The sequence below is a fragment of the Hyaena hyaena genome, unplaced genomic scaffold (genome assembly GCF_003009895.1).
Source record: "Hyaena hyaena isolate Hyena2069 unplaced genomic scaffold, ASM300989v1 scaffold_160, whole genome shotgun sequence".
Classification (NCBI taxonomy): domain Eukaryota; kingdom Metazoa; phylum Chordata; class Mammalia; order Carnivora; family Hyaenidae; genus Hyaena; species Hyaena hyaena.
Window position 1 is genome coordinate 828,282 of NW_024080793.1, and position 27,720 is coordinate 856,001.

General features: G+C 50.0%; 1 protein-coding gene across 3 annotated transcripts in view; it reads left to right on the forward strand.

Moving 5' to 3' along the window:
- CPLX2 (complexin 2) overlaps window positions 1-21,835 on the forward strand; it is an 84,149-nt gene extending 62,314 nt beyond the window's left edge. For 2 of the 3 annotated variants that reach the window (XM_039239819.1, XM_039239820.1), the window contains 4 exons: window positions 16,329-16,448; window positions 16,560-16,735; window positions 17,486-21,109; window positions 21,196-21,835. In XM_039239819.1, coding sequence (XP_039095750.1) covers window positions 16,418-16,448; window positions 16,560-16,735; window positions 17,486-17,683 — 405 coding nt within the window. In that variant the 5' untranslated portion in view covers window positions 16,329-16,417 and the 3' untranslated portion in view covers window positions 17,684-21,109; window positions 21,196-21,835. Of the gene's footprint in view, window positions 1-9,307; window positions 9,460-16,328; window positions 16,449-16,559; window positions 16,736-17,485; window positions 21,110-21,195 lie in introns of those variants that run through there. The other variant, XM_039239818.1, reaches the window with a different exon arrangement.
- Window positions 21,836-27,720: the final 5,885 nt, after the last annotated feature.

Consider the following 27,720-nt stretch of genomic DNA (forward strand, 5'->3'; position numbering starts at 1 on the left):
TGTGATGGCTCATCCAGGGATCGACATAGAACGCTGGAGAGAGAGGTCAGGGCCTGATCATCGAGGGTCTTAAAATTCAATTTAAAGGATTTGAACTCTCTCCTGAAGGCAATGGGAAGACATCAAAGGATTGTGGTTGCACGTAAAGAAAAAAACAACTCAAAATAGCTTTAATAAGAACAAAAGGGAAGGGGTGGTTATTGGCTTATAAAAATGACAAGACCCAAGAGATCTGCAGGCACAACTTGATCCAAGGTATAAACAAATGTCACCAGGCTAAGGTTTCCCCACTCTCCTTTTCTTGACTTTTCTGGCTCTTAGCTGATCCCCAGTCTAAGGGTTCATGTGGTAGGTCCTGAGAACCTCAGTTCACATCACAGTGGAACTTAGTCCATTTCCCTTAGCTCAAGCCAAGTCCGAGAACTGAGTCTCTCTGGCCCTGACTGATCTGAGTTTGGTCCTATGTCTATTGCTGAACTGATCTGGGGGACCAGGGGGACCATATGTGCTGATTGGCTTAGCCCAAGTCATGTGATCCACCCAGGGGTTCAAATGAAACCCACATGCTGGCTCTTCCAAAGCTGATGCCATGTAAGGGATGAGTGGGTGCTAAGTGGCAAAATAAGCTGTGACCACCATGTGTTTTAAGTGGGGGAATGCCACAGGTTGACCCATGTTTTGGAAAGCTATGATTCTCCTACAGTTCTGGAAGCCAATTAGAAAGTCAATCTGAAAGCCAGTTAGAAAGTCAATCCAAAGGCAGGAGCAGACACAGGAGCAATGGTTAGATGGCTGGTCTTAAAGCTGGGCTGCAGCAAACTGAGCAGAAGTGAGTAGGGGGCTGCCACAGAAGGAGGCTTCTTATATAAACCCTGAGGGTGTAATTTAGGGGTCCTGAGCTACAGCCCCCATCACTTTTGATCACCTTCAGACCTGGAACACTCAGCCTCATTAAGTACCAGCCTATGGCAAAATCCCCATAGAGGCATCCTAACAGGACCATCCAAACTCTGGAACCAGTTGCCCCAAAACTGCAGGCCCAGACTCAGCTTGCAGAAACCCATTTAATCTCCCTTTGGAAATATAGCCAGCTGAGAGCCACACTAAGCTTAAATGCTGATGCCATGACTTCTTGGCTGTGTTACCCTGAACAAGGTGCTTAACCTCTCAGAGCCTGAATATCCCTCTATGAATATGAAGTGGAGATGATGACGTTTAAGGTACTGGAGGCGTGGTGTGGAGCTGAAATCAGATAAAGACTGTGAATCACCTTCTGCGGTAAGAGAGGCTCAGTGAATGAAAATTTCTTCCTCTTCAGCCCTTCTTTTCCCCCAGTGTTATCTCCAAACACCTCTCCCACACCTTGGTTGCCAAATAAAAGGTGGTTGGTTTGGTTTTATTTTGTTTTCCTGCCAGAAAGAAACAACTGGAGGTTGAGTGGCACAGAGCAACCATTTTTAGATTTGTGGGTGGAAAATTCCTCCTGTTCTTGGGCCTGAAGTCCAAGCCCCCTCTGGGCTTCCTTTAGGCGGTTCCCATTTGGGAACACAACATCCAAGTCCCTTGTGTGCCACAAAGGAAGGGAGGAAACCCAAAGAAGGGACGAAGAGATAGAAGAGACATCTCCCCTATTTTCCTCTAATTTGAAATTCTTCAAATCCTTTTCTTTCTCATTGCAACTTACACAAACTCAAGGAAATCATGAAGCAGAGTTCTCTGAATGAGATCACAAAACAGAGATTTTGTCCAGTGGCAGCACTGCCTAGATGGCAGAGGAAATCCCCACCTTGCTCAGATGTTGGAGGGAAAGAGAATTAATGTTTGCTGAGACTACTGTGCAGCTGTTTCCTAAATAGTGTCTTTCTCTGAGCCTCACAATTGCCCCAGGAGGTGAGGACCATCCCCCCACTTCACTGAGGAGGAAACTGAGTCTCAGAGAAAAGCCACTCTGTCTGGCTTGGAGGGTGGTGCTGGGTACGGAAGGCTGCTGAACTTGAACCCACGTCTCTATGTGGCCAGAGCCCAAGATGACTTGGCCACCCGGGAGGCGGCCACCCTGTCCCTTCCCTGCTTTGGGCTTCCAGTCCCATCTGGCTTGCAAGCTGTGTGTATTTCATTCTGCTCCCCAGAGCTGCCTCTTCACTAGGACAGCACTTAGCATGTTGTATTATCATCAACTGTTTGTGGCCATCTCTCCCCGGCTTGCTTCTGAGTGCTTTGAATCGGAGGCTCCAATCTGAAGGGATCTTGAGCGCGTGAATTGGTCCATGTGCTATCCCTCTGTGGAGTATTTACATCTCTTGCTGTGGACTAAAGAGGGGAAAGAGAAACTCGGAAACATCCTCTACATCTTTGTCTGTCTAGGAGAGTACCTGGCATGCTTGGATGAATGAATGAGTGGAAAAATACCTGCTACATAGGGTTGTCGTGCGGCTACAAGGGCTGACATCTGTAACATCCCTAAAACAGGGCTTGGCATGCTAGACGTGTCTTCAGAAGTGTGGAGCTGTATGCTGAGTTGTAACTAAGAAGGAGGACTTAGGAATTTCATTAACCAGCTGTGTGGCATTAAAAAAAAAAGTCCCTTCCCTTTTCTGGGCCTCTGTTTCCCCAGTTGTAAATTGAGGACACTGGGTTAAATGACCAGAAAGTTACCCTTTCATTGCTGATATTTTATCTATGTTTCATCCCCTTCCCTTCACTCCACTCCCCAACACACACACACACACACACACACACACACACACACACACACCACACATGCCCATCAATCTCCAAAATAGCACTTGGCTGTCCCCCAGCATTCTCTTTTTCATTTCCTTGACCAGAAGCTCCATGAGCTTATTAACCTCTGCTGTCCATGTTCCTCAATTACAAAACAGCAATAATGTCCCCTCAGATTCATTTTTATCAGAGAGCAAGATCTGTATTGTGGGCCAGGGTGTGCTGGTCCTAAACGGAAAGCAGAAGTCATTTCCAACTCGCTTGCTCCATAAATGCAGCGGTTCTGCCAGCTGCCTTTGCACCAGGATGGAAAGAACATTTATCTTCACAAATGTAGGCGACACCGTGGAGGCAGCCCTGTGAGGGACAGGGGAAAAAGCCTTCCATTCCAACAGGAGGGATAAGGCTGAAAAAGAAAATTTCTCCTAGAACAGGAACAAAACTGCACCCCGGGGTCACTTCCAACTCCGTAATTCTAGGCGTTAAGATTCATGGGATTTAAGATCCTAAAGTTGTGAGTGAATGTGTGCAATTAGTTAGATCTAAGCTTCTGTGCATCCTAAAATATTCTATGATTTCATGATTCAGGACTTTTTTTTTCTAGAAGACTATGGCCCGGAATTGTATGATTCTCAGATTCTAGTGGCTGAAGGCAAGGGTTTTCCAGCTTGTGGGTGTATCAAAACCACCTGGGGGCTTGATACTGCTGCAAATTCCTGGGATCCCATCTCAGAGATTTTGGTTCAGCCCACATGGGAAGATGCCCAAAAATCTGCCATTTTTGTAGCAAGCCCTCCATCCCAGGACCTCTGAGTAAGAGTGGGCCATACAGTGTTTAGAGAGCCTGTCATTCTAGATTCTGTGATTCTAAATGTTATCCTAAAAAGGCCTTTCGCTTATGATTCTAGCATCTGGAACTCTGTTATTCTGTTTCCATGTGCCTAAGGAGAGGATCCTAAGGCGTAAAAAACCATCTTTCCGAGCAGGACTTCACATGGGGGAGGGAGAAAGGGACCAAGAGTCACAAGGATGGAAGGATATTCTGGAAGGGGAACCTCCTGAGGATATAGAACAAATTCTGATGCCTCACCTATTGTGACTGAGCAAGTCTAGGGCTAGGACTCAAATGAGGCGGCTTGGCAGGATGCACTGTCTGGTTCTGGGGTGATATGAGCATCTAGGGTCATCAGGAAGAATATCTGATGGAAAGGGTGGTCCAACCACATCCTAGAGAGTTGGAAGGGCTTATATTGGAGGAGGGGAGGCAGAAGTCCCAGCAGAGAGTTGGAAAAAGAACCAGGCAAGGGAAGAAGGATTTATCACCACAATATCCTCCCTGTGCCGGATGGTGGGGGAACTGCAGACTGGTGTGGCAGACATGAAAATGTAGGGTTTCAGGAAAGCTCAAGATGGGAGGGAGTTGACTGTGTGGGGATATCCCAGGGTACAATGAGTGGGCTAAAAGAGAAGTGCTTTGACATGCTAATGAGTGCCTGGATCTGGGAGGGTGGGGATGGGATGAAGGGTGGTGGAGGACCTCCAAAGAGCTGGTAGGAGGATGCTGGGCTGGGGAGGAGCTCTGACTTGGGGACGGGGCTCTGGGATAGAGAGGGGCTCCTTAGGGATTCACACACACACACACACACACACACACACTATGTGCAATACCAATGAGTCATGGTTCAGACAGGGAGTCTGGAACCCTCCTTCTGAGAAACAAAAATGGATAATGGAGAACCCAAAGGTTTATGCAGCATCCTGGGTGGGGCAGGAGCTAGCAGGTTGGGTTACCAAGGGTCTCTCTGGTGGGGGAAAAATGGAAAAGGAGAGATCAGTCACCTTCAGTGACACATTCAGCCTGTGTGCCTGCACAGTGGGGATAACACACTCCTGGCTGCACATACACACCCGTTCTGCCCTAACAATGACAGTGACACATGTGCCAGTCCGTTGTGACACATTTAACATTTACACTCTTACCACCAATGATGACACCCTTTCACATTGATGGTAACATCCTATCACCTGTATCATCTCTCGTTGGCAGTGACACAGACATACATCATTATACAGAAGTGGTGACGTGTCCCCAGAGCCTTTGCATCTGGCACAGTCTATGTAAATGGCGCCTTCTGTGGTTGTACACTGGACAACCTGCACAGCTATACGTGGTGACATCTTACACCCAGACCATCACACAATGCCATTACATATCCCGCTATAACAACCCTCTTGGCTTTACACCTGATGATACACTCACACCAGAGACACTCCACGTCAGGAAGGATACACCACCACACACTGTGAATCACATGGTGACAGACCTACACCTGCCCTACTAGCACCTATGTCCCTCTACATGGATGCTGCCCACTGCCACCTACACGGTCCCACATTGATGGGCACACACACTTATGCATCACTGCACACCAACGGGTTTGCCTTCACACTGCCACTCCATGTTGAGAGAGACAGACTGGGCCCCTGGCCTTACATCCTGACAGTGGCACCCTAGCCATTATCAGTGACAAGATGGGAGGCACTCATCAGATGAGCAAGTTGGCCTAGAGCCCTTCCCTGTGCACCACCCCCACAGTTCTGTTTCTGCCTCTGGCACACAGCCACCCCCTCAAACCAAGACCAATTCTGCCCCTCCAGGCTCAAGCCAGAATGGCAGGGTGTGGAGTCAGCGTCTTGAGCACTCAGAAGCCTCCCTGCACCCACCAGCTCAACTCCCAGCTTAGGTCAGCCCAGCCAGCAATCTCTTCCTCACACCCGCACTGCATTCAGAGGACACTCAGGGAAGAAATGGGCTGACCTTTGGACAAACGCCATTCTCACTGATCACTGCTTTTATGGTCTGTGACAGTTGTCATTCTTCACACACTGTTCCTCGATGCTCACACAAAGTACTGACATTAGCTCTCTTGATTGGCTTCCTAGTGAACATTCAAGGCATGTATATATAATTTTAAAAATCTGTTCGAATTTGGCCCCCTGCCCTAGAACACAGGGCTCACAAATAGAAGCGGAGAGCCAGCACAAGCCAGGGTAAGACACCTTGCAGAGCCACATCCATATTTTACCAGGTGACTCTTAGAAACTGTCTACAGAGCAGGCTCCAAAAGAACCTGAGGATGGCTGGGGGAGGGGAACTCACAGCGGGCTGGATTAGAGATGCGGGAGATGAAGGAGATGCTGACAACCCACATGACACAAAGACCCCAATCTGGATGTGAATTCAAGGCAGTTTTTTGTGTTTTTATTTTTTTTTTTTAAGTGAGAAACTGGAGAACAGGGAGGACGATAAATGTCAATGTAAAAAAAAAATCTGAAGAGCAAAAGTTACATTTCCATAGGCTGTGGGATGTGTCAGAAGAGAAGCAGCCTGGGCGGGGGGGGGGGGGGGGGGGGGGGNGGGGGGGGGGGGGGGGGGGGGGGGGGGGGGCGTGAAAGGACCCCAGAGCTCAGCGTCAGGCAGGCCTGGGCTAAAATCCTGGCTATGCCAAAGAATCACTGCATCTCCCAGGGGATCAACTTCCCCATCTTGGAAACAGAGATTTGTGTGAACTAAAGGAGAGGATATAATTTATGCAAAGCACCAAACTAAGTGCCTGAGACACAATGGGGACCCGATGGTTGCTATGATTAGTAGTGTTATAATCATTAGAAAGTGGTTATAATATTTAGTGACTTTTCTACATTGACAGTAGAGTACTCAGGAGCTATGTCTAGGCTGGCAAGAGTGAACAGGAAGCAAGTATTCAGCTGTCTGCCATCTTTCTTCAACAGAAAGTTATCAGTAGCTAAAGTGCCCTGATTTACCCCTAATCATTCAGTGGTATGAAGCCAACAAGGCTTGACTGAGCTGTCCTTTTATTCACCAGTAAGATTTTCCGCAGCTAGACATGATTCATGTCAGCTCATGAAGTTTTTTATAGATTCACAGAAGCTTGGGTTCAAAGGGGGCTTTAGCTGTCACCTGCTACCCACCTGTCATTTTCCAGGGAATGGAGAACTCACTACCTAACATGAGGCAGTCCATGCTATGGCTAGACAGCTCCAATTGACAGAAGATTTTTCCTCTTAGAGCTTCTGGCTGCCTTCCTTTACCTTTCCCCCATTGCCCTAATTCTGTCTTCAGAGCTGATAAAAACATTAGTACTCCATTTTGCTTGCAGTGGTCATTCATTCAACCAACAAGCATTTCCTTAGCACCTACTTTGCCAGGCCCCATGCTAAAGGCCAGAGTTACAAACTGAGCAAGACTTGGCCCTTCAGCATTCTCTCCTCCAGAAGAAACATCCTCAGATCCTTCAACTTTCACCCATTTGACCTGATTTCCAGACACCCACCACCAAACCACCTTTTTTTTCCCTAAACATAAGAAAGCTTGTTAAATCCATCTTTTAAAAAATATTTTTAATGTTTATTTTTGAGAGACAGAGTGTAGTGGGGAAGGAGCAGAGAGAGAGGGAGACTCAAAATCTGAAGTCTGTGCTGAATCTCTATGCTGTCAGCACAGAGTCTGACCGGGGGCTGGAACTAGCAAACCAGGAGATTATGACCTGAGCCAAAGTTGGACCGACTCAGCCACCCAGGCACCCCTAATCCATCTTAAAGTATGGTGTCCAGAACTGAGCTCAGTACTTTTCTGAAGGCTAAGTTGGATGTTTAGCCCAGCTTGGTTGATGTCTATATATTTTTTTAATGTTTTATTTATTTGAGAGAGAGAGAGAAGGAAGGACAGTGGGGGGGGGGGGAGGGAAATGGGGAGAGGATCCAAAATGGGCTCTGTGCTGACATCAGAGAGCCCAATGCCGGGCTCCAACTCATGAACTGTGAGACCACGACCTAAGCCAAAGTCGGACACTTAACTGACTGAGCCACCAGGGCATCCGGGTTGATGTCCATGTTAAAGACAATGCCCTTTGTGGAAAAACCCAACTGTAACGGGAGTGATGCCAGCCAGGTCCCATTCACTGAGCTTCTGCTCTGGAAGAACAGGAAGAAAGGAGGGAGAAGGAGAGAGGAGGAGGACTGTGAGTCTTAAAATGGCATGATGTCAGATCTCCCTGCCCAGAACTCCCCTCAGGCATTAGTGGCAAGTCTAAGTCACTCTAATCAAACAGCCTCCCCACTGCCCCCTTCCAATAGCATCTGCCTCAGGAAAAGGAAGAAAATTAAAAATGAGCGTGTGATGGCCCAATACGGTGTTAAACAGAACTCAGCCATAAATGAAGGGCTATCCCTATACCAAGCCACATAGCCTTGGGAAGGGAAGAAAAGAATAGAGATGAGCTTCAGAAGATGACTCTCCAGGTGAGGAGGGTGGTTCCAACAATGGCCTCTGACCTGTGGAAGTCCCTCACTTTGAGGTCTCTGCTGTGAACTTGTGTAAAGGAATAGTCCCCTCCTTTTGGAACAAAATCACACCTCTTTCCTCTCCCAATCCTGTCCCTCTGCAGCTCTTGCTGCTTCCTCCTTGGAAGGAAGCCATCCCCTTACAGAAGCAGAAGTCATCTACACTCTGACATAACCCTGATTGATGTATAAACTCCTGCAAATCTTTCAAAGGTCTGATGCAAGTCCCCTCCTCTCCTAAGCCATTTTCTTATACTTCGGTCTGGATTAAAAGAAGCATTTTAGAGCCAAAAGATGGCAGGCAGAATGGAGAGACTCATTAGGAGAGGTTAATAAAATGAAAAATGAATGTAAGTAGGGGAGGAAAGTCTTGGGGGGTAGGGACAGATGTTGCCCTGCCTCTTGGCGGTCCCTTTCCTTCCCTGGGCTTACGAGAGAAAGAAATAGCCTTCTAGAATAAAGTTTGCAACAGATTCCTTATTCTGCACAGGATGCCAGATCTACAAGGGATTGGCAAGTGAGTCTTACAGCGAATTTTGCAGCAATCTTCTCCCTCTGGGTCCACAGGAAGGACTCCTTACCCTCTATTGGGGCCTACCCACATGATCCATCAATGTTTCTTGAGTACCCTTGTAGCAGGACATGATGCTGAGGGGCTATACAGATGGTCTGATGGTGGTCCTGTCCTATAAGAGCTCACAGGCAAGAGGTAAGCAAAATAGAGCAACAATAGCCTCTGAAACAGGGGTCTGTCTAGGGATGGCAGAAACCCTGAGAAGAGTGTGACCAATTCTTCCTGGAGTAATCAGGAGGGCTTTCCTGAGCAGGTGATCTTTGAGTTTTGCTTTAAAAGAACCCTTCATCCCCTGACCCATCACTGTGTTCTCGGTGCATTGAAGCAACAAGCTTGTGGTCTTAAGAGCTTCACCCAGGACAAGTGGCTGCAGGGGGGATTGGCGGGGGTGTCTTCCGGGGGCGAGAGTGGAGGGGACAGCGGAAAGGTGGAGGAGGAAGGAGAATGGTGAGGGAAAAGAGGGGAGAAGGAGAAAGAATGGGAAAGGGAGAGGAAGGGGGAGGAAGGGGGAGGAGGAAGAGAGGAGAAAGGGAGGGGGGAGAGGGAGCGAGAGGAGAGAGAGAGAGAGAGAGATTTGAATTTCCCATCTGGAAGGGGAGCGGTAGCACGTCAGGGCCTGGCTGAGGGGCGTGATTGGAGGGCGCCTCCGGCAGCCGCCCGCGGCAGCGGCAGCCGCGGCCCCAGCTCGCCTGGTGGAGTTGCACGAGGCGGCGGCGGGAGCTGGAATAGCAGAAGGAACCGCCTCGCTGAGTACACCCGGAGCCTGCAGTGGCTCAGACGGTTTCGTGGACCGCCAGGTCGGTGCTGACCACGGGCCGGGAGGGCGGAGCCGGGCTGTGGGCAACAGGGTCCCAGCTCTCGCCGTGAGGCTGCACGGCAGCCTGGGAAGCTGGGGAGTACGGCTTTCGAGGGGACAGCTCCCCAAGACTGTCCGGGCGCCGGAAAGGGTGGCTGAGCGGCGGCAGCTGGGACCCTCCTAGGCGCGCTCGGCGTGGTGCTGAAAGGACAGCTCCCCGCGAGAGTAGAGCGAGCAAGCGGAGGGAACGGAGTGAAGCCAGGGAGTGAAGCCGGGGCCAACCGGGCAGGAGGAGTGGGCCCCGGGGTCGGAGACCTCCGGGCAGAAGCCCAAAACAGCCCTGCTCCCAGAGAGCTAGGACTGCCCCGAGGGCGGCGGGAGACTCAAGTCTGATCCTAGAGAACAACTTCGAGCTCGCGGGGGTGGGGATGGGGGGGACGTCGATCTAAGCTACTTCAGGCTGTTGGTTCACCCGGAACCCTCCAGAGCCCTCAGCCCCAGAGGAGGGAGCTGCGCCCGAAGGGGTTCAGGCTCCCGGAGTGAGTCAGAGGGCGCCAGGAGGGGAGCGGAGAGGCCGAAGGTGGAGGGAAGGAAAGCTTAAAACGTCAACTGAAGGTGAGGGGCCAAAGGGACTATTTGTCCTCGGAGGAGGAGGAGTCGAGGTTTGGACGGAGCACGTTCTCTGTCTGGGGTCATTAGTTACCGTCCCTTCTAAGGCCCTCGCAGGCCCCACTCTGCCCCTCCCCCATCAAAGTTTGCTACCTGGCTGGGTCTTGGGGTTGAAGCTTTGTGTGTTGGGGGAGGGGCGCTCTCAGCGGCCAACCGAGAGCTCTGGGCAGAGCTGCTGGCTGTGCTGGTCTCCGCAGGGGACCGAGAGAGGGACGCCTAGATTCTTGTCCTCTTCTGCCGAGGGAACGCTAGCCCCTGCCACTTCCGCTTTTCTGAGGGAGCCGGTTCCCTATCCTCTCCCATCATCCACTGCCCCTTCCCCTCCCCCAGTGCTTCTCCTTTCCAGGGGAGTAGTGGGGGGGGCGGGGGGGGTAAGGGGCATTCTCTGTCTCTGCCACCGCCATTAGCGTAGGGTCCCCTGCGAAAAGCAAATGAGTGTTGGATTGAGTTGCGGTGAATACAGCCTGGACTTGAGCCATAAGAACAGAAAAACAGCCACAAGGACAAACACTGCAGGTGCCCGAATCTGCTAGTCGGTTGGCGGGGCCCAGTCCCGAAAACCGGTTAGGGCTCATAAGGCCAATCCAGAGGAGGGTGCCTCTGCTGCCTTTGGGCTGGGACAGGCTGGAGAAAGTCGAGAAGGGAAAGCTGAAGATGTGTCCTAGGTCCTGGGAGCGCTAAAGGCACAGAAACGTGCTGTGGCAGCAGCCCTCCCTCTCCCCTTTTTTGTCTCCCCTCCCCCAGCCCAGCATCACCACCACCACCCCCACCCCTCAACCACCACCACCACCACCCTTCCCGCGCAGGGATAGACCAAGGTTTCCCGCAGAACCGCTGAGGAGCGCCTCCTGGTGGTCTGGCCAAAATCCTCAACTGCATGCAACCTGCCCGACCTCAGCACTCCTACAGGCATATGGCAAAATATCTACACACACGCCTGCACACACGCTCACGCAGGCTCACACGATGCCTAAGTTCAGAGTTAGACATGCAGGATCATACTCTGAGCGTGTAGACTCTCACATACTCGCTGACACACAGCATTAAATTCAACCTAGGAAATATGTCATGAGGCTCTACGATAAACCAGGAGATATTGTGGACTCTGGGATAAGGGAAATGAACAAGATACAAGCCGTCTCCTAAAGGGAGCTCAGAGTGATCAGGAAAGGAAACACACATAACTGGACAGAGCGCATGAGCTGGAGGCAGGCAAGGCTGCTGTAAAAAAGTACCCTGGGTCTCAGAAGAGGAAGACACCATCACATCTCACCTAGGAGATCCAGGATATTTTATAAAGGGAATGATGTTTGAGAGGGCTCTTTGAAAATAAATATTGCTGTTGCTGATGATAACAGTGATGATGATGACCATGATAATGATGATAGCTAATATGTACTAGTACCTACTATGTGCCAAACACTAGGCTGAGCATTTTATTTGCATTATCTCATTTAATACTCACAACATGCCTTGGGCACAGGCAGTATTGTCTCCATTTTACAGATGAGAAAAAATTAAGTCATTTGCTCAAGGTCACTTACTAAGTAATGGAGATAAGATGTGAACTGACAGAGATGAAGTTAAGGGGTTCCCAGGCTGTAAAATGAATACCCAGTGGTTTTCAAACAGAAGCAGAGCCACATGCAAAGGATGGGAAGTGAATGGCAAGGCAGGCAGGTGCTAGACTGTGCAGGACTTGAAGGTCAGCACAAGGACCCTCTGGCCAGTTTAACAAGGCTCTGGGGAGCCATTGCAGGGTGTGTTTGATGAGCAGACCCACCCGTTAGGAAGATTAATTGGACACCCATGTGGAGGATCGATAAGAGCTGAGGGAGGGGCAGACATAGAGGTTATGCACAAATCCAGAACCTTGAAGCCCTGAACCAAGACGTTAGCAGCATAGGAGAAGAGGGTGTGGATGCAGGAAGCACCATGAAGCTAACAGTCTCTGGACTTCTCTCTCAGCATCCCATCCCAATTTTAACTCACCAATCCCTTGTGTGGTCTTTGGTCCAGTGTCTACCTCCCCAGCTAACTGAATGCTGTGAGAACAAATGTGACTCCCTTGTTCCCTGCCACAGCTCCAGCACCGAAAACAGTGCCTGGCAGAGTAGATGCCCAAAGAATATTACGACTGAGTAAGTGAAGAAGTCACTGATTCTAGAGTTTTAAGTTGAGGTGTTTGGAACAAGGCATGCTGGTAGAAAAAATGGTTGGGTGAGGGGAGCAAGGATTAGATTGATCTTTGGATAGACTGAATTTGAGATTACCCATGTGACAATATCCAACAGAAAGTTGAGTGTGCAAGTCTGGGGGCTAGGGGTGGTCTGTGACTAAAGAAGGGCCTGAATCAATTGGGTTAGGTGATATTCCCAAGGGAGACAGTGGAGGAATAAGGGACAGCAGGAGGAGAAAGAAGGAGAGAGATTGCTTAGAGAACATATACATTTTAAAGAAAAGAAGAGTCAGCAAAGGAGAAAACGAAAATTTGTCTGAGAAGTAGACTGAAGACCATAGGAGCACTGCCATAGAATTCAGGAGATTCAAGAAGAAGGCTGAAAAACAGAGGGATGAGGAGAGAATAGAGTCATCATCGATATCTGATGCTACAGAGGGATGGAGGAGCTCCAGAGCAGTGAAAACACTCCAGGGTCTGGCATTCTGGAGGCCTCTGGCCACTCTGACGACGGCAATTTCTGTGGCAGTGCGGAGGCAGTAGATCTCTGATCTCACAGAGCCACAGGGCTAACCTGGAGCTGAACGAGTGAAGATACCAAATGGACACCCCCTCATCACAAAGGTAGAATACAGATTAAGGGAAAGGTGGTTTGGGGCAGGAGTTGGAGAAGGAAGGGGATAAAGAGACCTATAGAGGAGACTGAGGATGTGAAGAAGAGAGAGCACACAAAGATCAAGTAGGAGGAGTAAGGAGAGAAGATCTGCAGCGCCGGTGGATAGATTAATTGGAGCAGGAAGGAGGGGGACTACGTCCTCAGAAGCTAGGAGGGAAAGTGGCAGGAGCTCATACTAGCTGGCATTAATCATTTTGAGAATGATAGCAGTAACCATCTACTGAGCACCCCCCCCCAACCATGTGCTAAACACATTATTTATAACCTTTCAAAGTCGCATGTAATCCTCACTGTATAAAGAAGAGAAGTTAAGTCAATTACTCACTATCACACAACTAAAAAGTAACAGATTCAGGATCAGAGTCAGGTATGCCTAACCCAGGGCTCACGAGCCTTCCTATGCACCACATGAAGTGAGAAGAAAGTCACCAGTGGAAGGGGACAGAGTAGGAGAACACTGGGCCTTGAGATATTAGTTACAGGAGCCTCAACAGGATGAAAAAGAAATTATGTAAGAGTTGAGAAAGCCACGTTGGAGGTGAGCAGCAGGACTTTGGGGTGGACCCAAGAAACTGCTAAATAAGACCAGCAGGCCTCAGCAAGGGTAAAGGGACACCTAGAATGAAAGGGATGGTAAGTATCCAGAAAACTCAGTCCTCAAATGAGTAGATGTACTTTGCATATGGGGGGTAAAGAGGGGTGGTAATCAGTGTTTGCTGAATGAATGCTTAGAAGCTGAAGAAGATGGAGTGGTGATAGAAAGATGGTGTGTTGACTTTGAATGGTGCCATGGGACATCCAGAGGGAGGTGTACATAAGGAGGGCAAGTGTATATCTTGATTTATTTGTTGTCTATTTCCATATGCATGAACACACACACACTCACCACACACACTCACCACACACACACTCCAGAATGTAATCTGCATGAGGGCAGGGTTTTGTCTGTTTTGTTTACTGTTATATCCCCACTGCCTAACACACTGCCTGATACATAAGAGATACTCAATTAATACTTGTTGGATAAATGACTACAGGGGTCTAGAGCCCACATAAGATGTCTAGGTATCATCAAAGCCCAAGAAAGGATGAGTTTCCCTAGGGAAGCATTAGAGAGGAAAAAGAGACAGGGGCTGAAGTCAGAGTACTCGGGAGCACTCTTGTTGAAGAGAGGAGAAGAACAAGAGAAGACAGCAAAGCTGGGGTGAGGAGGGGAGATGGAGCACTAGGCGAGGAGAGAGAGCAGTAGAAGATGGGGGAGAGGAAAGAACTGAGTCACAGAGCCAAGACAGGAGAAGGATTTGAGGATAGAGTGGGGGTGGCCAGCAGTTCAAAGGCTGCAAAACTGCTCTGACAGAACCACTGGGAAGAGGGCCCAGAAGATCATCTGGTCCAGGAGGGAGACTTGCCAGAGCAGCAAATTAGGGATGAGACTGAACCTAAGCCCAGGTGCCCTGTGGACCAATTTGAACCATCTCAAATTAAAGTCCTGTGTCTCTACTATACCACCTGCAAATTCCTTGAGCTGCATGTAAACACAGAGGAGGAACCCAATAGTTCCTGAAATCATTTGATTATTAAATTGTTCGTTTCCTGTTCTTAGAAATGCAGTCTCTTTACAATGTTTTTGAATCAAGCAAAAACATCTTAATTGACCGAGCTGAGCCGCCTTCAAACTCAGAATTCTGGGTCAGGGTGGGTTCTCTTACATTTCCTGGAAATCCTGCTCCTTTTTGGCACGTCCTCACAAATACGCACTCAGCAATGGCCAACATTAAGAAGAAGCTGCTACATACCAGTCACTTGACCAGCTTCAAACACCAGTATGAGGGTAGGCTTAATACTCCCTCACTGGCCAGGAGCAAACTGACACTTCCCCAGGGCGGCCACAGCCAGGGTGTACAGGAGCCCAGACTTCTAACCAGGTGTGTCTGATGTCAAAGCCTCTGGGGATGTTTTTCTACTTCATCATGATTTTCTTTCCTCAAAACAACCTGTCAGGTGGTATGAACATGTAGAAGTCCTCAAATAAACTCTTGGGCCCCATTTGATGGAAAGATCTCAGTCTACTGATACGTCTTCTCATTTTGAAAGAAATGAGGAAAATCCATCATCAACAAACAGCCAGTGACCTTGAACTCAACCTGGTTGTGATATCCAGCCTGCTTCTCAGCCACCATTTCCCTTTTTCCTCCTAGCAAATCATAAAGCCCCGAAGGCTATGTGGGCTGAAAGGCCTTGGGGAGTAGGCCTCACCCCAGGTAACCACATCAGCCTTTGGATAGCTCATGGATGTTCCCATCTACACCCAAAAGGGGATTTGTGGTGGCTTTGTCTATGAAAAGCCAGTGATAAAACTAAATGGTTAAAATAAAAAGGAAACTTCTCAGAGTTACAGCATCAGGGTTCAAATTCTCAGGGATGTGGGGGGAACAAGGTAGAAGGAGGTCAAAGATGGAGGGAAGCTCCAAGCTCTCTACTCCCACCCTCACTAACACTGGGATTTTGAATATTGAGATTCTCATTAAGATTTTATTTGGAGAAAATCTTCTGAGGCCAAAAAGGAAAGAATAAAAAATATAATAAAAATGGAAAGTTGGTAATTTAGAGAGAAGAGGAGGACTAACATAAGCTGAGTGCTTACAAGGCCCGTGCTCGGTACTTTAAAGGCCCTAAGCCCCAAGAAGATTATCACGTCTCCAACCCCCATGTGTAATTCAAAATAAAAATCAATATTAAGCTATAAAACACAAAACTTACATGTTTCCTGAAATAAAAGTAACTTATTTCTCCATTTGTCTATGGAGATGTTCATCCAAGCTGACTATTCTCAATTTTTCACCAGCCTCTGATTTGCTGGGGCCCTAATCCCCTGCTCATTCCATCTAGTGATTGACCCAATGGCCCAGGCTGGAATTTTCTCTAGTCTCCACAGCAGCCCTGGGAAAAGAGGCACTGCCACTCTATCTTACAGATGAGGAAACTGGGACTCAAGGAAGCTCAGGAACTAGCTGAATGTCACATGGAAAATAAGGAATGAGGGTGGCATGAGAACCCAGCTCTGCCTGACTCCAAATTCCCCTTTCTAGCACTCCTGGACTCAATCCAATTAGAGCCATACAGGCAAGATGAAGGTTTTTAAATTGGAATCAGAAGATATTTGGCCACACATATGTACCTGGCACAGAGCAAGTACTCAGGAAACAGCCCCTTTCCACTGAGTACCAGGGCATTGGGTCTTGGCCTTGGCTGATGGAGCCTGCAGCTGGAACCAGGGTGAGGCTGCTGTCTGTGTGGCCTCTGTGCAGAGGCCTCTCCCATCTGATTCTTGACTCCACTTTTGCAGGTTGATACATATCGCTGAAACAGGCCTTATCAGGAGCACTGCATGCAAACTTGGCTTTGGGCGAGGGCACGCTAACTGGAGCCGGCATCATGGATTTCGTCATGAAGCAGGCCCTTGGAGGTGAGCCCTGCACCCTTCACTCCCTGACTTGGGTCCCAACCGCAGGTCCTTCTATCCCCAGCCCTGTTCCCCCCTGACCCATCCTCTCACTCCCCACCCCATCCAATTTAGGGGCCACCAAGGATATGGGGAAGATGCTGGGGGGAGAGGAGGAGAAGGACCCAGATGCGCAGAAGAAGGAGGAGGAGCGACAGGAGGCTCTGCGGCAGCAGGAGGAGGAGCGTAAGGCCAAGCACGCGCGCATGGAGGCTGAGCGTGAGAAGGTCCGGCAGCAGATCCGAGACAAGGTCAGCATCACCCATCTGCCAGGGAGAGTAAGGAACCGAGGTCAAGCTGGTCCCCCCAAACCCCGGCCTCGGGCTCCCCTGAATCCCTGCGGTCACCTTAGACCCAGCTCTCACTAGGTGTTCTCCATCACAGGAACACCTCCCTCGAAGGAACGTTACGGGGGTTAAGTAAGATAATGCACACCACAAGTGCTCCCTAATGCTTGCTGCTATGGTCCACAGTCTTGTACCCAAGACTCTGGAGGCCAGGTGTTGGCAACCCAGAATCTGGGAATTTGGGGAAAGAACCATAGTGCCCTAAGCACCTGTTACTGTTACATGTCACTCTCAGTGGGTCTGCAGCTGCCACCTTATTTTATGCCAAGCAGTTCAATACAGGTCTAGTCTCACCACTGCAAAAAAAAATCAAGGCTGTAAGTAGCCTATCAGCTCAGACCAAGTTTGGTCACTGAAACATATGGGAAGACTCTCAGATGTCAAATCTTGGGGGATTTCAGAAGGGCAGAGAAGGTATAATGGGCAGGTATTCATTTTAAAGGAAATCCTATGCACCGACTCTCTTTTATGGAGCACCTGCTGAGAACAGGCACAATCCCATAAGGAAGGCAACCTTATCCCTATTTTATAGATGAGAGGACTAAGGCTTGGGTAGTTTCCATGAGCAGAGAGCCCCAGCTGAGCCAGCTTGACCTTGAGACCTAGCTCTCTCCCTGCCCTATTCATATTCATGTCTGCCCTCCCCCTCCCCAGTACGGGCTGAAGAAGAAGGAGGAGAAGGAGGCAGAGGAGAAGGCAGCCCTGGAGCAGCCCTGCGAAGGGAGCCTGACCCGGCCCAAGAAGGCTATCCCTGCAGGCTGCGGGGATGAGGAGGAGGAAGAGGAGGAGAGCATCCTGGACACGGTGCTCAAATATCTCCCCGGGCCACTGCAGGACATGTTCAAGAAGTAACCGGCCCTCCTGCCCTGTTCCCACTCCACTTGTTACTTTTTTTTTTTTTTTTTTTTTTTTTTGGTTCTTTCTTTTCATTCAGTTAAGTCTCAGTTCTGAAGGGGAAAGCCTCAGTTGACCTCTGCCCCCTTCCCTGGCCAGGGACTCCTCCCTCTCAGCACTCCCTCACACCTTCTTCATTCCAGGGTATTCAGCCCCCACCTCACTTCTCAGTTGCTTCGAAAAGGGAAGACAGCCTCCCCAGCAGGGGGCGTTGAACCCAGTGCCAGAGGCACCAAGCGCCCCTTCCAGAAGCCTAAGGTCTATGCTAGTGTGGTAACCCCCATACATTCCTTCATGCACCCCACTGCCAGGAGGACCATTGTCCCCAGCCAGCCAAAGTAATGACACATTCCAGCCCTGCCCGGCCTGCCGACCTTTGGCCTCTGACTCACAGTGGGCCTCTAGGTCAGGGTAGGGGCATAGAGGAACCTGGTTCTAAGGAAGGGAGTCAAGGTAAGCCTGCCCTGTGAGGGCGCAGCCTGAGAGGCCCTGCTGTATTCAGGCCAGGCCTAGGTCTGGGCAGGAGGCTGGGGCTCTCCTTCTTCCCTCCCTGTGAGGTTAACACCCAGCCCAGGAGCATTCCTTTCCTGACCCCCACCTGAAGAGGCATGGCTCCTGCCAAGCCAGTCCCTCCAAATGGATCCTCTTTGGACTTTAACTCATCTGTGGAGAGGCTCCAGGATAGAGCAGCCTCTTGTCTCCCCCTACTCTGCTTGGGTCATGGGGCCCCACTGCCAGGCTGGGCCCAGTTGACCCAGCCAAGGGGCTGCCCAGGCCCCCCAGAAAATACTTGGAGCCATTGGGCAGCTATGGCCCATGCCATGGGACCCCACCAGTGGTACAGCCAAGCTGCCCCCCATTCCTACCCACCCCACTTGCCCACCCCATCCTGTTCATGTGCTTCCAGGACCCCATGGTCCCCAGGAGGACCCTTCCTGGCCAAAGCCCCAAGCCTTTGGGGAGAAGCCAGTTCTCACTTGACAGAAGGCATCTGTCCATTCATCTCATTGGCCAAGAACAAACTCTCCTCTGGGATGTGTGAAAATGCCATTTGTTCCTTCCATCCCAAACTGTCAAGGCCTCCTGCTCAATCAGTTGTGTGAGAACTAGGGGGCCATAGAGCACATGAGAGAGGGAAATGTGTGTCCATGCATGCATGAGTATACGTGGCAGAGATGGCATCAGCAACTGGGTGTCCAAAGATTGTACATATAGGTATTGTTAGAGTGTGTGTGTGTGTGTGTGTGTGTGTGTGTGTCTTGAGATTGTGTGTGTATGTTAATCATACCCTTGTGTTAGAGACTGTATATGTTAGGCAGCCTTGTATATGTGTGTTTGTTTGAGGGGGTATGTATGAATTGAAATTTGTCATATCTGTTTTCCAGCCATCTTACATGTGTGGTCAAGTCTGCATGTGTTTAGCTTGTGTCTGCATGTGTATTCAAACTTGCATGGATGTCTGGAGCAACGGGTATGTGTTAGAAGTTGTAGAGTATATGTTTGAGAGCGTGTAAGATGTGCCAAGACTGGTGTGCATGTGTGGCTCTGAATAGGCAGTTGTGTGCAGAATGTGTGCTTGGGGAGAAAGAACATAGGTAAAGATACTCCCTTCTTGGCCCCCAAACCATTGGCCATGGGTGGCTACATCCAACAGGAGACCTTGTCCTTGGCCTAGAGTCCTCCCACCCTTGGGGGGTTCCTGCCTGAGGTCCTCAGAAGTTCACTGGGACTGACCCTGGCAGTGCCCCAAGAAGCCATGCTGGGCCCCCACCAGGGCCTACCCCAAAAGCAGGGCCCAGGGAGGGGGCGACTTGCCTGCCCCCGAAGCCCTGCCCCGTTGACCCCAGTTTGCATTCTGCAGGTTTTCCATTTTAGTGGATTTATGCTTTTATTTCAGAGAGAGACATGTGTCTCCTCTGTCCGTTTCCAATAGTTAAAGCCATATCAGTTAGACTGCAATACTTTAAAGACAAGACAAAACAATCCATATGTTTAGGGAACCAGAAAAATCCCCTGGTCTGTCCCTTCTCCAGGGAGCAGGACTTCAGCAGCTCTAGCTCCCTGGACTTGCCCTTCTCCCCCGCCCCTTCCCCTGTGCCCCTGTGTCCTGCCCCACCAGGGGGCCTATGTCTGTGCCTGTGTCTGTGATGGGGAGCCACCTCGCACCCCTATTGTCTGCTTGTCTGTGTCTCTAATCCTGGGCAGGATGGTCATTCTCTAGAGTCCTGGGGTCCTGGGACAGAGATAGGCAGGGCCCAGTCAAGGGGCCCCAGGCTTCCCCAGACCCTGTGTGTGAGCCCCTCAGACACAGATGTGGATCCCAAGTGTTCAAAAATGTCTCCCCCTTGACAGGGGCCCTCAGATCTCAAAGGTGGTGCCAAGGTACACAGCGTGCCAGATGGGCACCAGAGACTGAGGCCCAGGGAGCTTCAGATAGCACAGGAACACAGCCATGCAAGATATCCCAGGTGGACCTGAGGGACAAGAGACCCTCAGAGAATGTCTCTAGGGGTCTCCACAGCCCTTCTGCACCCCAGAGCGGGCTCTGGATTTTTCCCATAGGAGAGTACCCTCCAGGCTGCCTGATTAGTCTGGCAAACATTCCAGACTCTTCCAGAATCCTCAGGCCTACTCCTGAGCAGCAGGACCAGAGGTCATTCTGGAGACAGGAGCGGGGGAGAATTTCAGCATGGGGGATACCTGGCTCCAACCACTGCCAGGTGACCACTCTCAGGTCCAGAGGGACACAATGACTGTCATTCCTGAGGCAGACCTGACCATGGAAAGAAACTAATGTGTGACCTAGTGAAGATGTTGTGTGCAACACACTCAGGTGAGGGAAAGGGGTACAAAATATGTGTGGGGTGTGCTCTAGCAGGAAGGGATGTTTACATGATGTACCTTGGGTGGGAGGTATGTGTGGCCCACTGGATGGGAAGGAGTGAGTGTGTCACACCTAAATGGGGCAATGCGTATGATGTACTTTGAAGGCTGGGGTGGGGAGGGAGCAGTCTCGGAATTCAGCGCACACATATAGCATACCAGGAAGACATTCTTCAGCTAGGGAAATAAGGAGCAATCATTTGTATATGGTGAAAACAATGAGATGCAAGGGAGTAGGCACCACCTGAAGTGGGCATGCGTGGTTGCCAGGGAAGGCCACTGCCAGGCTTGCGTGCCTGGGAGCTCATCCTCAAGAAAGGAGGGGGAAGGCTTCTCTGGATCACCCATGCCGGTGCTGGCAGGGAGCCAGGATTTCCACACATGGACATCCTCAGCTCCAGGTTTAGAAGCTCTAAGAAGTGGTAAAACTGTGTGGGGTCTCCTCCAAAGGCAAGCAGAAAGTCAAGAGATGCTCTTAAGTATGGGTGTGTGTGTGTGTGTGTGTGTGTGTGTGTGTGGGAGAGAGAGAGAGAGAGATGAAGACAGAGACAGAAAAGGAGAGAAAGAGGGAGGGAGGGAGGGCATAGGGGAGAGAGAGAGAGAAAAGGAGAGAGACAGTGAACTGAAGTATTTCAGCACCCCAGAACCCTCTCAGGTGGGTGGAACAGCTGTTGTGGAAAGAAGCTGCCCCCACCCCAGGCTATGGCTAGAGTAAATAGGCAGACCCCCAGCCCCAAGAGCCCCCAATCCCTAGATGGCAGGGCAGGGTTGCCCATCCCATCCCCCAATTGCTCTGTCCTTCGAAGACCCCACAGGCCCTTGACTGGATGGGCAGCTGGGGATCAGCTGGCTCAGATAAGTGTATGCCTGAAGATATGCCTTCCCCGCCATGTCCCCTACTCCCCTCCCTGCTTCTGCTGTCCACCTTCTTCACTGGGGAGAGGTTGGAAGGTGCTCCCACTAGCCCTGGGATGGGGCTGGGGGTCCTAGTGAGACCCAGGTGAGGATGACCATCCTGCTCTTGCGGGGGAATCCCTTTCCCACATCTGTGCTGTGTCCTTGTTGCTCTGCTTTCTTTAAATGTGTCAGTGCCTGGGGGGAGGGGAGGGGCATCCCCTCATGCCCCCTGAACCTGACCAAAAGCCATGGCTGTTGCTCCCCCCTTTGTATGACGCAGATGCTAAGATGTACCAAACCAACCATGACAACAAAGACCTTGTACAGCAATTCTGAGTCTGTCTGTCCTTTTCTGTCTGTTGGCACGACCAGTGCCACATGGGGCACCAGCTGAGGCAAGGGGGCCTGACCTGCTATACTTAAGAGGTCTCAGAAAATCTTCCATTTTACCTGACTTCTGGCTGGGACACTGGAAGCGACTGAAGGCCAGAGTCAGGGCTCTCCCCCAGAGATTCAGTGCCACTCACCTCCCACCTTTCAAAGTCAACTGTACGACAAACCCCCAGATCTCATATTCTAGCCTGGTCACAATATCCCACATCCCATCTCCAGCCATCCTTATTGGAAAGCTCCTTGGGATATGGCATCCCAACATGAAGCCAAGTGCCATGGGTGGGCAAAGGTCTGTATGATTTGACCCCAACCTACTAAGTCAGACCCACACCCAGCTCTGAGCCAAGCACCCCCACCCTCACATATAGCATGCTGTTTCGTGTTTCATGAAACACATGCTAATTCTTTCTCCTCTGCCTGGAATGAATGGTATCCTTCCCCTCCCTGGTGTACTCCTAAACTTCTCAAGATCCAGCTAAGATGTCACCTCCTATGTGATACCCACCCTGACACAGCCCCCATCCCCCTTCCCACAGAAGAGTTTGTTGCTGTGCTCACAACACAGAGCATCACAACTGTGTGCTCAGGCAGCCCTGAGTTTGCCAGTGGGTTCTGTCACCCAGCAGAGTGATCTTGAACAAGCCACTTAACCTCTCTGAGTGTTTGCTTGCAAGTAAAATGGGATAATAATTGTTCTGATCGCTACAGTTGTGAGGAGTAAATGGGGTCAGGCATGCACACTCTTAGCACTGAGTGCCAAGCATTCACTGAATGGCACCTTACACATCCTACTATAATTTATGCCGCTGTAGTGTCTCTCTCTGACTTAGGAGCTCTCATTGGTGTCATGCTGGCTGGTGTCCCAATGCCTCCCAGTACCCACTGCAGAATCTAGCCTGGAGTGGATCTTTAGGAACCCCAATGCTGATTCAGGATCTAAGCAACCAATCTCTCTCTCCTCTGCTTGGTGGCCACAGCCATTTTTTCCTCTAGCTCTCTGCACCTACTGGATAATAGGGGGAGGCAGAACATGACCCCTTTCTCTCCTATGCCCTACCATCATTCATCCTGCCTTTCTCCAGATCCACCTGTAAGTCCAGGCTAGTGTACTAAAGATAACAGGTCCCCTGGCCTGTCAGAGTCTGGGGAGCTCAGTGTCCAGTGGGAGGCTGTATTAGTTATCTTCAGCTGCATAACAAATTAGCACACGCTTGGTGCCTTAAAGCAACATGTGTTTATTATCTCACAGTTTCTCACAGGAGGCCAGGGTTCTCTGCTTCAGGGTCTCTCACCAAGCTGCAGTCAAGTGCAGGCCACGGCTGGGGTCTCAACTGATGTCAAGGGCCACTTCCAAGGTCATGTGATTGTTGCCGGGATTTAGTTCCTGTTGGATTGAGGGCCTCAGTCCCTGGATGGCTGTTGGCCAGAGGCTGTCCTTCATTTCTCACTATGTGGGCCCCTTCATTAGGGCATCTCACAACAAGGCAGCTTGCTTTATCCAAGTGTGCAAGCCAAGAAGGCAACAGAGAGCATCGACTGACAAGATGGAAGCCTCAATGTGATGCAACCTGATTGGGAAAGTACATCCCATCACTTTTACCATATTCTATTGGTTAGAAGTCATAGGTCCTGCTCACACCCATAGGAGAGGGTTACACAAGGATGTGACTAACAGGACAGGGATCACTGGAAGGCATCTTAGGGTCTTCCCCCACAGAGGCTGGGGCAACTCCCCCCTTCCCTACAAAGGATCAAGAGTTGAGCAGGCCCTCAGAGGAGCCAAAACCAAACCTCATCTACCACAGGGTCCGAAATGGTGGAGGAAATATGTCAGAGCAGAATAAGGGCCAACAGTGGGCTCCCCATGGGCCTCTGCAAGACTGAGACCATTCCTAGAGTTAGCGGCTGGGCTCTGAGGGCCTTCCAAGGGTGAAGATTGGAGAGAAATGGAACACAAGGGCTTTGGACTTCCCTCGAAGTCCATCTGTGTGCTCTTATCAGCACACGAAACACTGTCTTCCCAAGACTCAGTTCCCTCCTCAGTAAACAGCCCATCTCCAGACACTCAGATGCTTCTCTTCTGCCCACTTTGCCCCTCCTTGCCACTCAGTGGCATGCCACAGAATCCTGTGCCCTAGTCGGGAAATGGCAGCATCCTCTTACTTTTAGTCCTGAAGGTCTCCTCCTCAGAGTCTTAACCCTCTCTTAAATAGCACTTACTGAGCTCCTACCACTTGCTAGGCACTGTACTAGACACCAAGAACATCAATCACACAGCCCTTTCTACCAGGAATCTACCTGCTAATGGAGGAGACAGGCAGATAGATAGGCCAATTAGCCACCATAACATGTGCAGTGATAAAAAGCAAACTCATGATGCTGGGGAAGGCTCCCTGGAGGAGGCAATATCTGAGACGAGTCTCAAATGAGAAGTCAACCTGGTGGAGAAGGAGGGCACTCCAGGCAGAGGGACTGGCATGAGCAAAAGCAGGGAGGAGACAAAAGTAGTCTGACTTGGGTGGTGGGCATCAAGTAGGGAGGAGCAGAGGATGTCTGCAGGAGCTTATTAAACTCTTGATGAAAAGCTGAAAGCCTGGGGACATCAACCAGGGTGCCAGGAGATGGAGCTTGGGCCCTCCCTGCAGACCATGGGGAGCCACTGAAGGGTCTTGAGCAGAGGTATGATATGATCAGATGGGCAGATTAAGAAAGATCATTAGGGCTATGAGGAGGATGACCTGGGCTCCAAGAAGGAGCTAGTACAATGTCAAGGCTGGAGATGGTAAAGCCTGACCTTAGGCAATGGCAAAGGGCCTGAGAAAAACAGATAAACTGAGGGTACTACACAGGAGGGCAAATAGGCAGGACTTAAGAATTGGATGTGTAGGGCATGGAGCAGGAAGGTGTTGAGGCCAAAGCCTGTATCTCCATCTTGGGTGGCTCCATTCTCCAGATCTGTAAAACTTGTGGAGACAGGTTTGGAGGAAGAGAATGAGTTTGGTTTGGCGCTTCTGGGTTTGAGGCACTTAGGGAGAGTCTAGTGGCCATTCTGCTGTCCGTTCTGGAGAAGGACAGGAAAAGCACAAACTGCACTTTGCATAGGCTGGCCTCCAAATGGAGCAATGTCTTTACTACTTTATTTACCACAGGGATCAAAACAGAGGCCATCAAGAATCCATCCTTCCATGCAACCCAGGAGTCCCTCTTGTGCAATCTTTGGTAGAGGGTGCTCTCTGCTTGCATTCCCCACAGGGTGGGGGAGCTCATTACAGACAGATGCCTTCTTTCTCCTAAACCAAAAGTTGCCAGGAGGCAGGGGGTTAATGAAGCCTCCTCCAGCATCCCTTTAATTGAGTGCAAAAGTCTGCTTCCAGACCACTCACTTAGCACTTGTAATTAATTGGGACTTCTTGCCTGATCTAAGAGATGATTCGATACTCTTCCCCACCCCCAAACGATGTTTTCTCAGCTGGGATTCTCCAACTGGAGCTATTTCTACACAATGACCTCTCCACAGGCACTGACCCGGGTTTGAATGCGGGTTCCTTCCTTCCTTCATCTCTGTATGAGTGAGGGCAGGAACAGGGCTGGCACAAGGTAAGGCTCAGTGGGTAAGCAAGAGCTGCTAGTGCTACCATCTCCTTGGACTCCAGGCCCAGGCATCCACCCCATCCATCCTGGGGCAGACCCACTGGCCTCAGCAACTCCCTGTCGGTCTTACAGTGACAGACTATGACATGACCCTGTCTATACAAGGGTTAGGGTAGTCCATCTTAAAGTGCATACCTGGGAAGGGGAGAAAGAGGAAGAAAGATCAAGGAAGCCTCCACTTATCAGCACTGGGGCTCAGAAGTAGAGGCATATCATGGAAACGAGCATAGGCTTTGGTTTTTAGACAAACCTGGCTTGGAATATTGATTCTTTCTGTCTGGTCTTGGGCATAGGACTCTCTGGACCTTGGTCTCCTTATCTATTTAAAATAAATGAGTATATACTGTACGTTATCTATACTGGAATTAAAATAAAAAATAAAATAAGAGAATACAATAATACCTAACTCCACCATCGCCATCATGAGAAAACATTTGGTTTTTTTCCCAAGCAGACCTGGTTATAAGTCTGACTTGTTATGTGGAAGCCATTTGATCTTGAGCACATTATTTTACTTCTCAGGGACTCCATACAAAAGGATAATAATATTTGCACTGCCCAATTATGGCAATAAATGTATTAAGGTGCCCAGCACATACAAATTCTTAATAAATGATGACTAATACTATTAATATTGTTGTTCTAAACAAATAGAGATTACACTCCCAAAGTGGACAGCAGCCCCATCTAGGCTTCCCATGTCCCCCAGGAGAAGGCTGGGTTCCTGGACCCCAAGGCTGGTCCCAGCTCCTGCCTGCCACCTCCTCTCAAAGGCCTAGCTGAGTCCTGCCATGGCTCTGACAGCCACAGGGCTCCCTGGCTGCCAGCCCTAATCAGCAGCTCCAGCCGAGATCTCAAATTGATTTGCCATCATTTAGCTGGGAAGCAAGAGCTCTTCTTGACTCGCGGCCAAAATCCATTTTGAAAGCAAAGTAATCACCTCCGTGGCGGGTGTCCGGAGAATGTGATAGAGATCTAGGACAAAAAGTCTCTATCCTACCACCCAGAACCGCTGTGTGTGTCCTCATGAGGCGGCCTGTCACCCCCCGCCCCCACACTTCACATGGTCTAATGCAGTGAGCACCTCTCAAACTTTGCAGCAAGTGGGACAATGTGGGGATTTTTTAAAAATACCAGTGCCTGGCTTGGTCCCCCAGATATTCTGACTCAATTGGTAAGAGCTGTACCCTGGGCACTGGGGTTCTTATAAGTTCTCCAGGTGGCTCAAATGAGTAGCAAGGTTGGGAAGCTAGTAATCTAATGCACACGGCATTGGCCTCACCTGCATGCTCATACCTCCGCATTATTCAGACAGTTATTTATTGAGCACCTATGAAGTGCCAGTACTGTTTTAGGAGCTAGAGGACAAAGTGGTTGTCCTCATGGAATTGACATTCTAGTCAAAGGAGGCAGACAAGAAACAAAAGTATAAGTAAAATATATAATATGTTGGGTGAGAATAACTGAGAAGTCACATGTGGCCAGTCACTTTTGTGTGACATCTGGGTCCCCTATACACCCGTTGATAGCATCTACCCTGTCTGCTGCTGACCAGCTTCTGATCCCAGCCTGGACCCAGACTGTGTCTTTACCACAGACCCACAGTGATGTCAACTCACATGATAACCCCAACTGTGGCCACACACTAAGCCCGGCACAAGCAGACTGAGGTGTGACCCTGGCAACAGATAAGCCCTAAGTCTTGACAGTCACTAGCAGTTTGCTCAGGCCCCCAATTCTCCCATGAACCCAGCACTTCATGTGCTGTAGCCCATCTCCCCGGCCCTGCCACAGATCCCAAACTTGGCTCTACTCTGCACAACTTCTCCTACAGAAAAACTACCAGGTTTTCTAAGGATCTTCAGTACTAGTATCTAGACTCACAAGAAAACAGATGGGCTAAACAGATGGGAGAGGCCTCTGAGTGGTAAGGTCCCTTGGAGGGCATCCCACTTCACCCCCTGATTCTATAGTCAGGCCCAGAGAGGTTAATAAGTAACTCACTCAAAGTCACATAGCAGCAAGTTAGCAGCGGAACTAGAATCAGGACCTAGGTCTTTTCTTAATTCTGTCTTCCTTAGACAATACAGGGAGCTTCTCCCATCTGGGAAAACAGCCCTCAGAATTTCCTTTACGAACCCACTCTTCCTCTGTTATCTACCCATGATTTG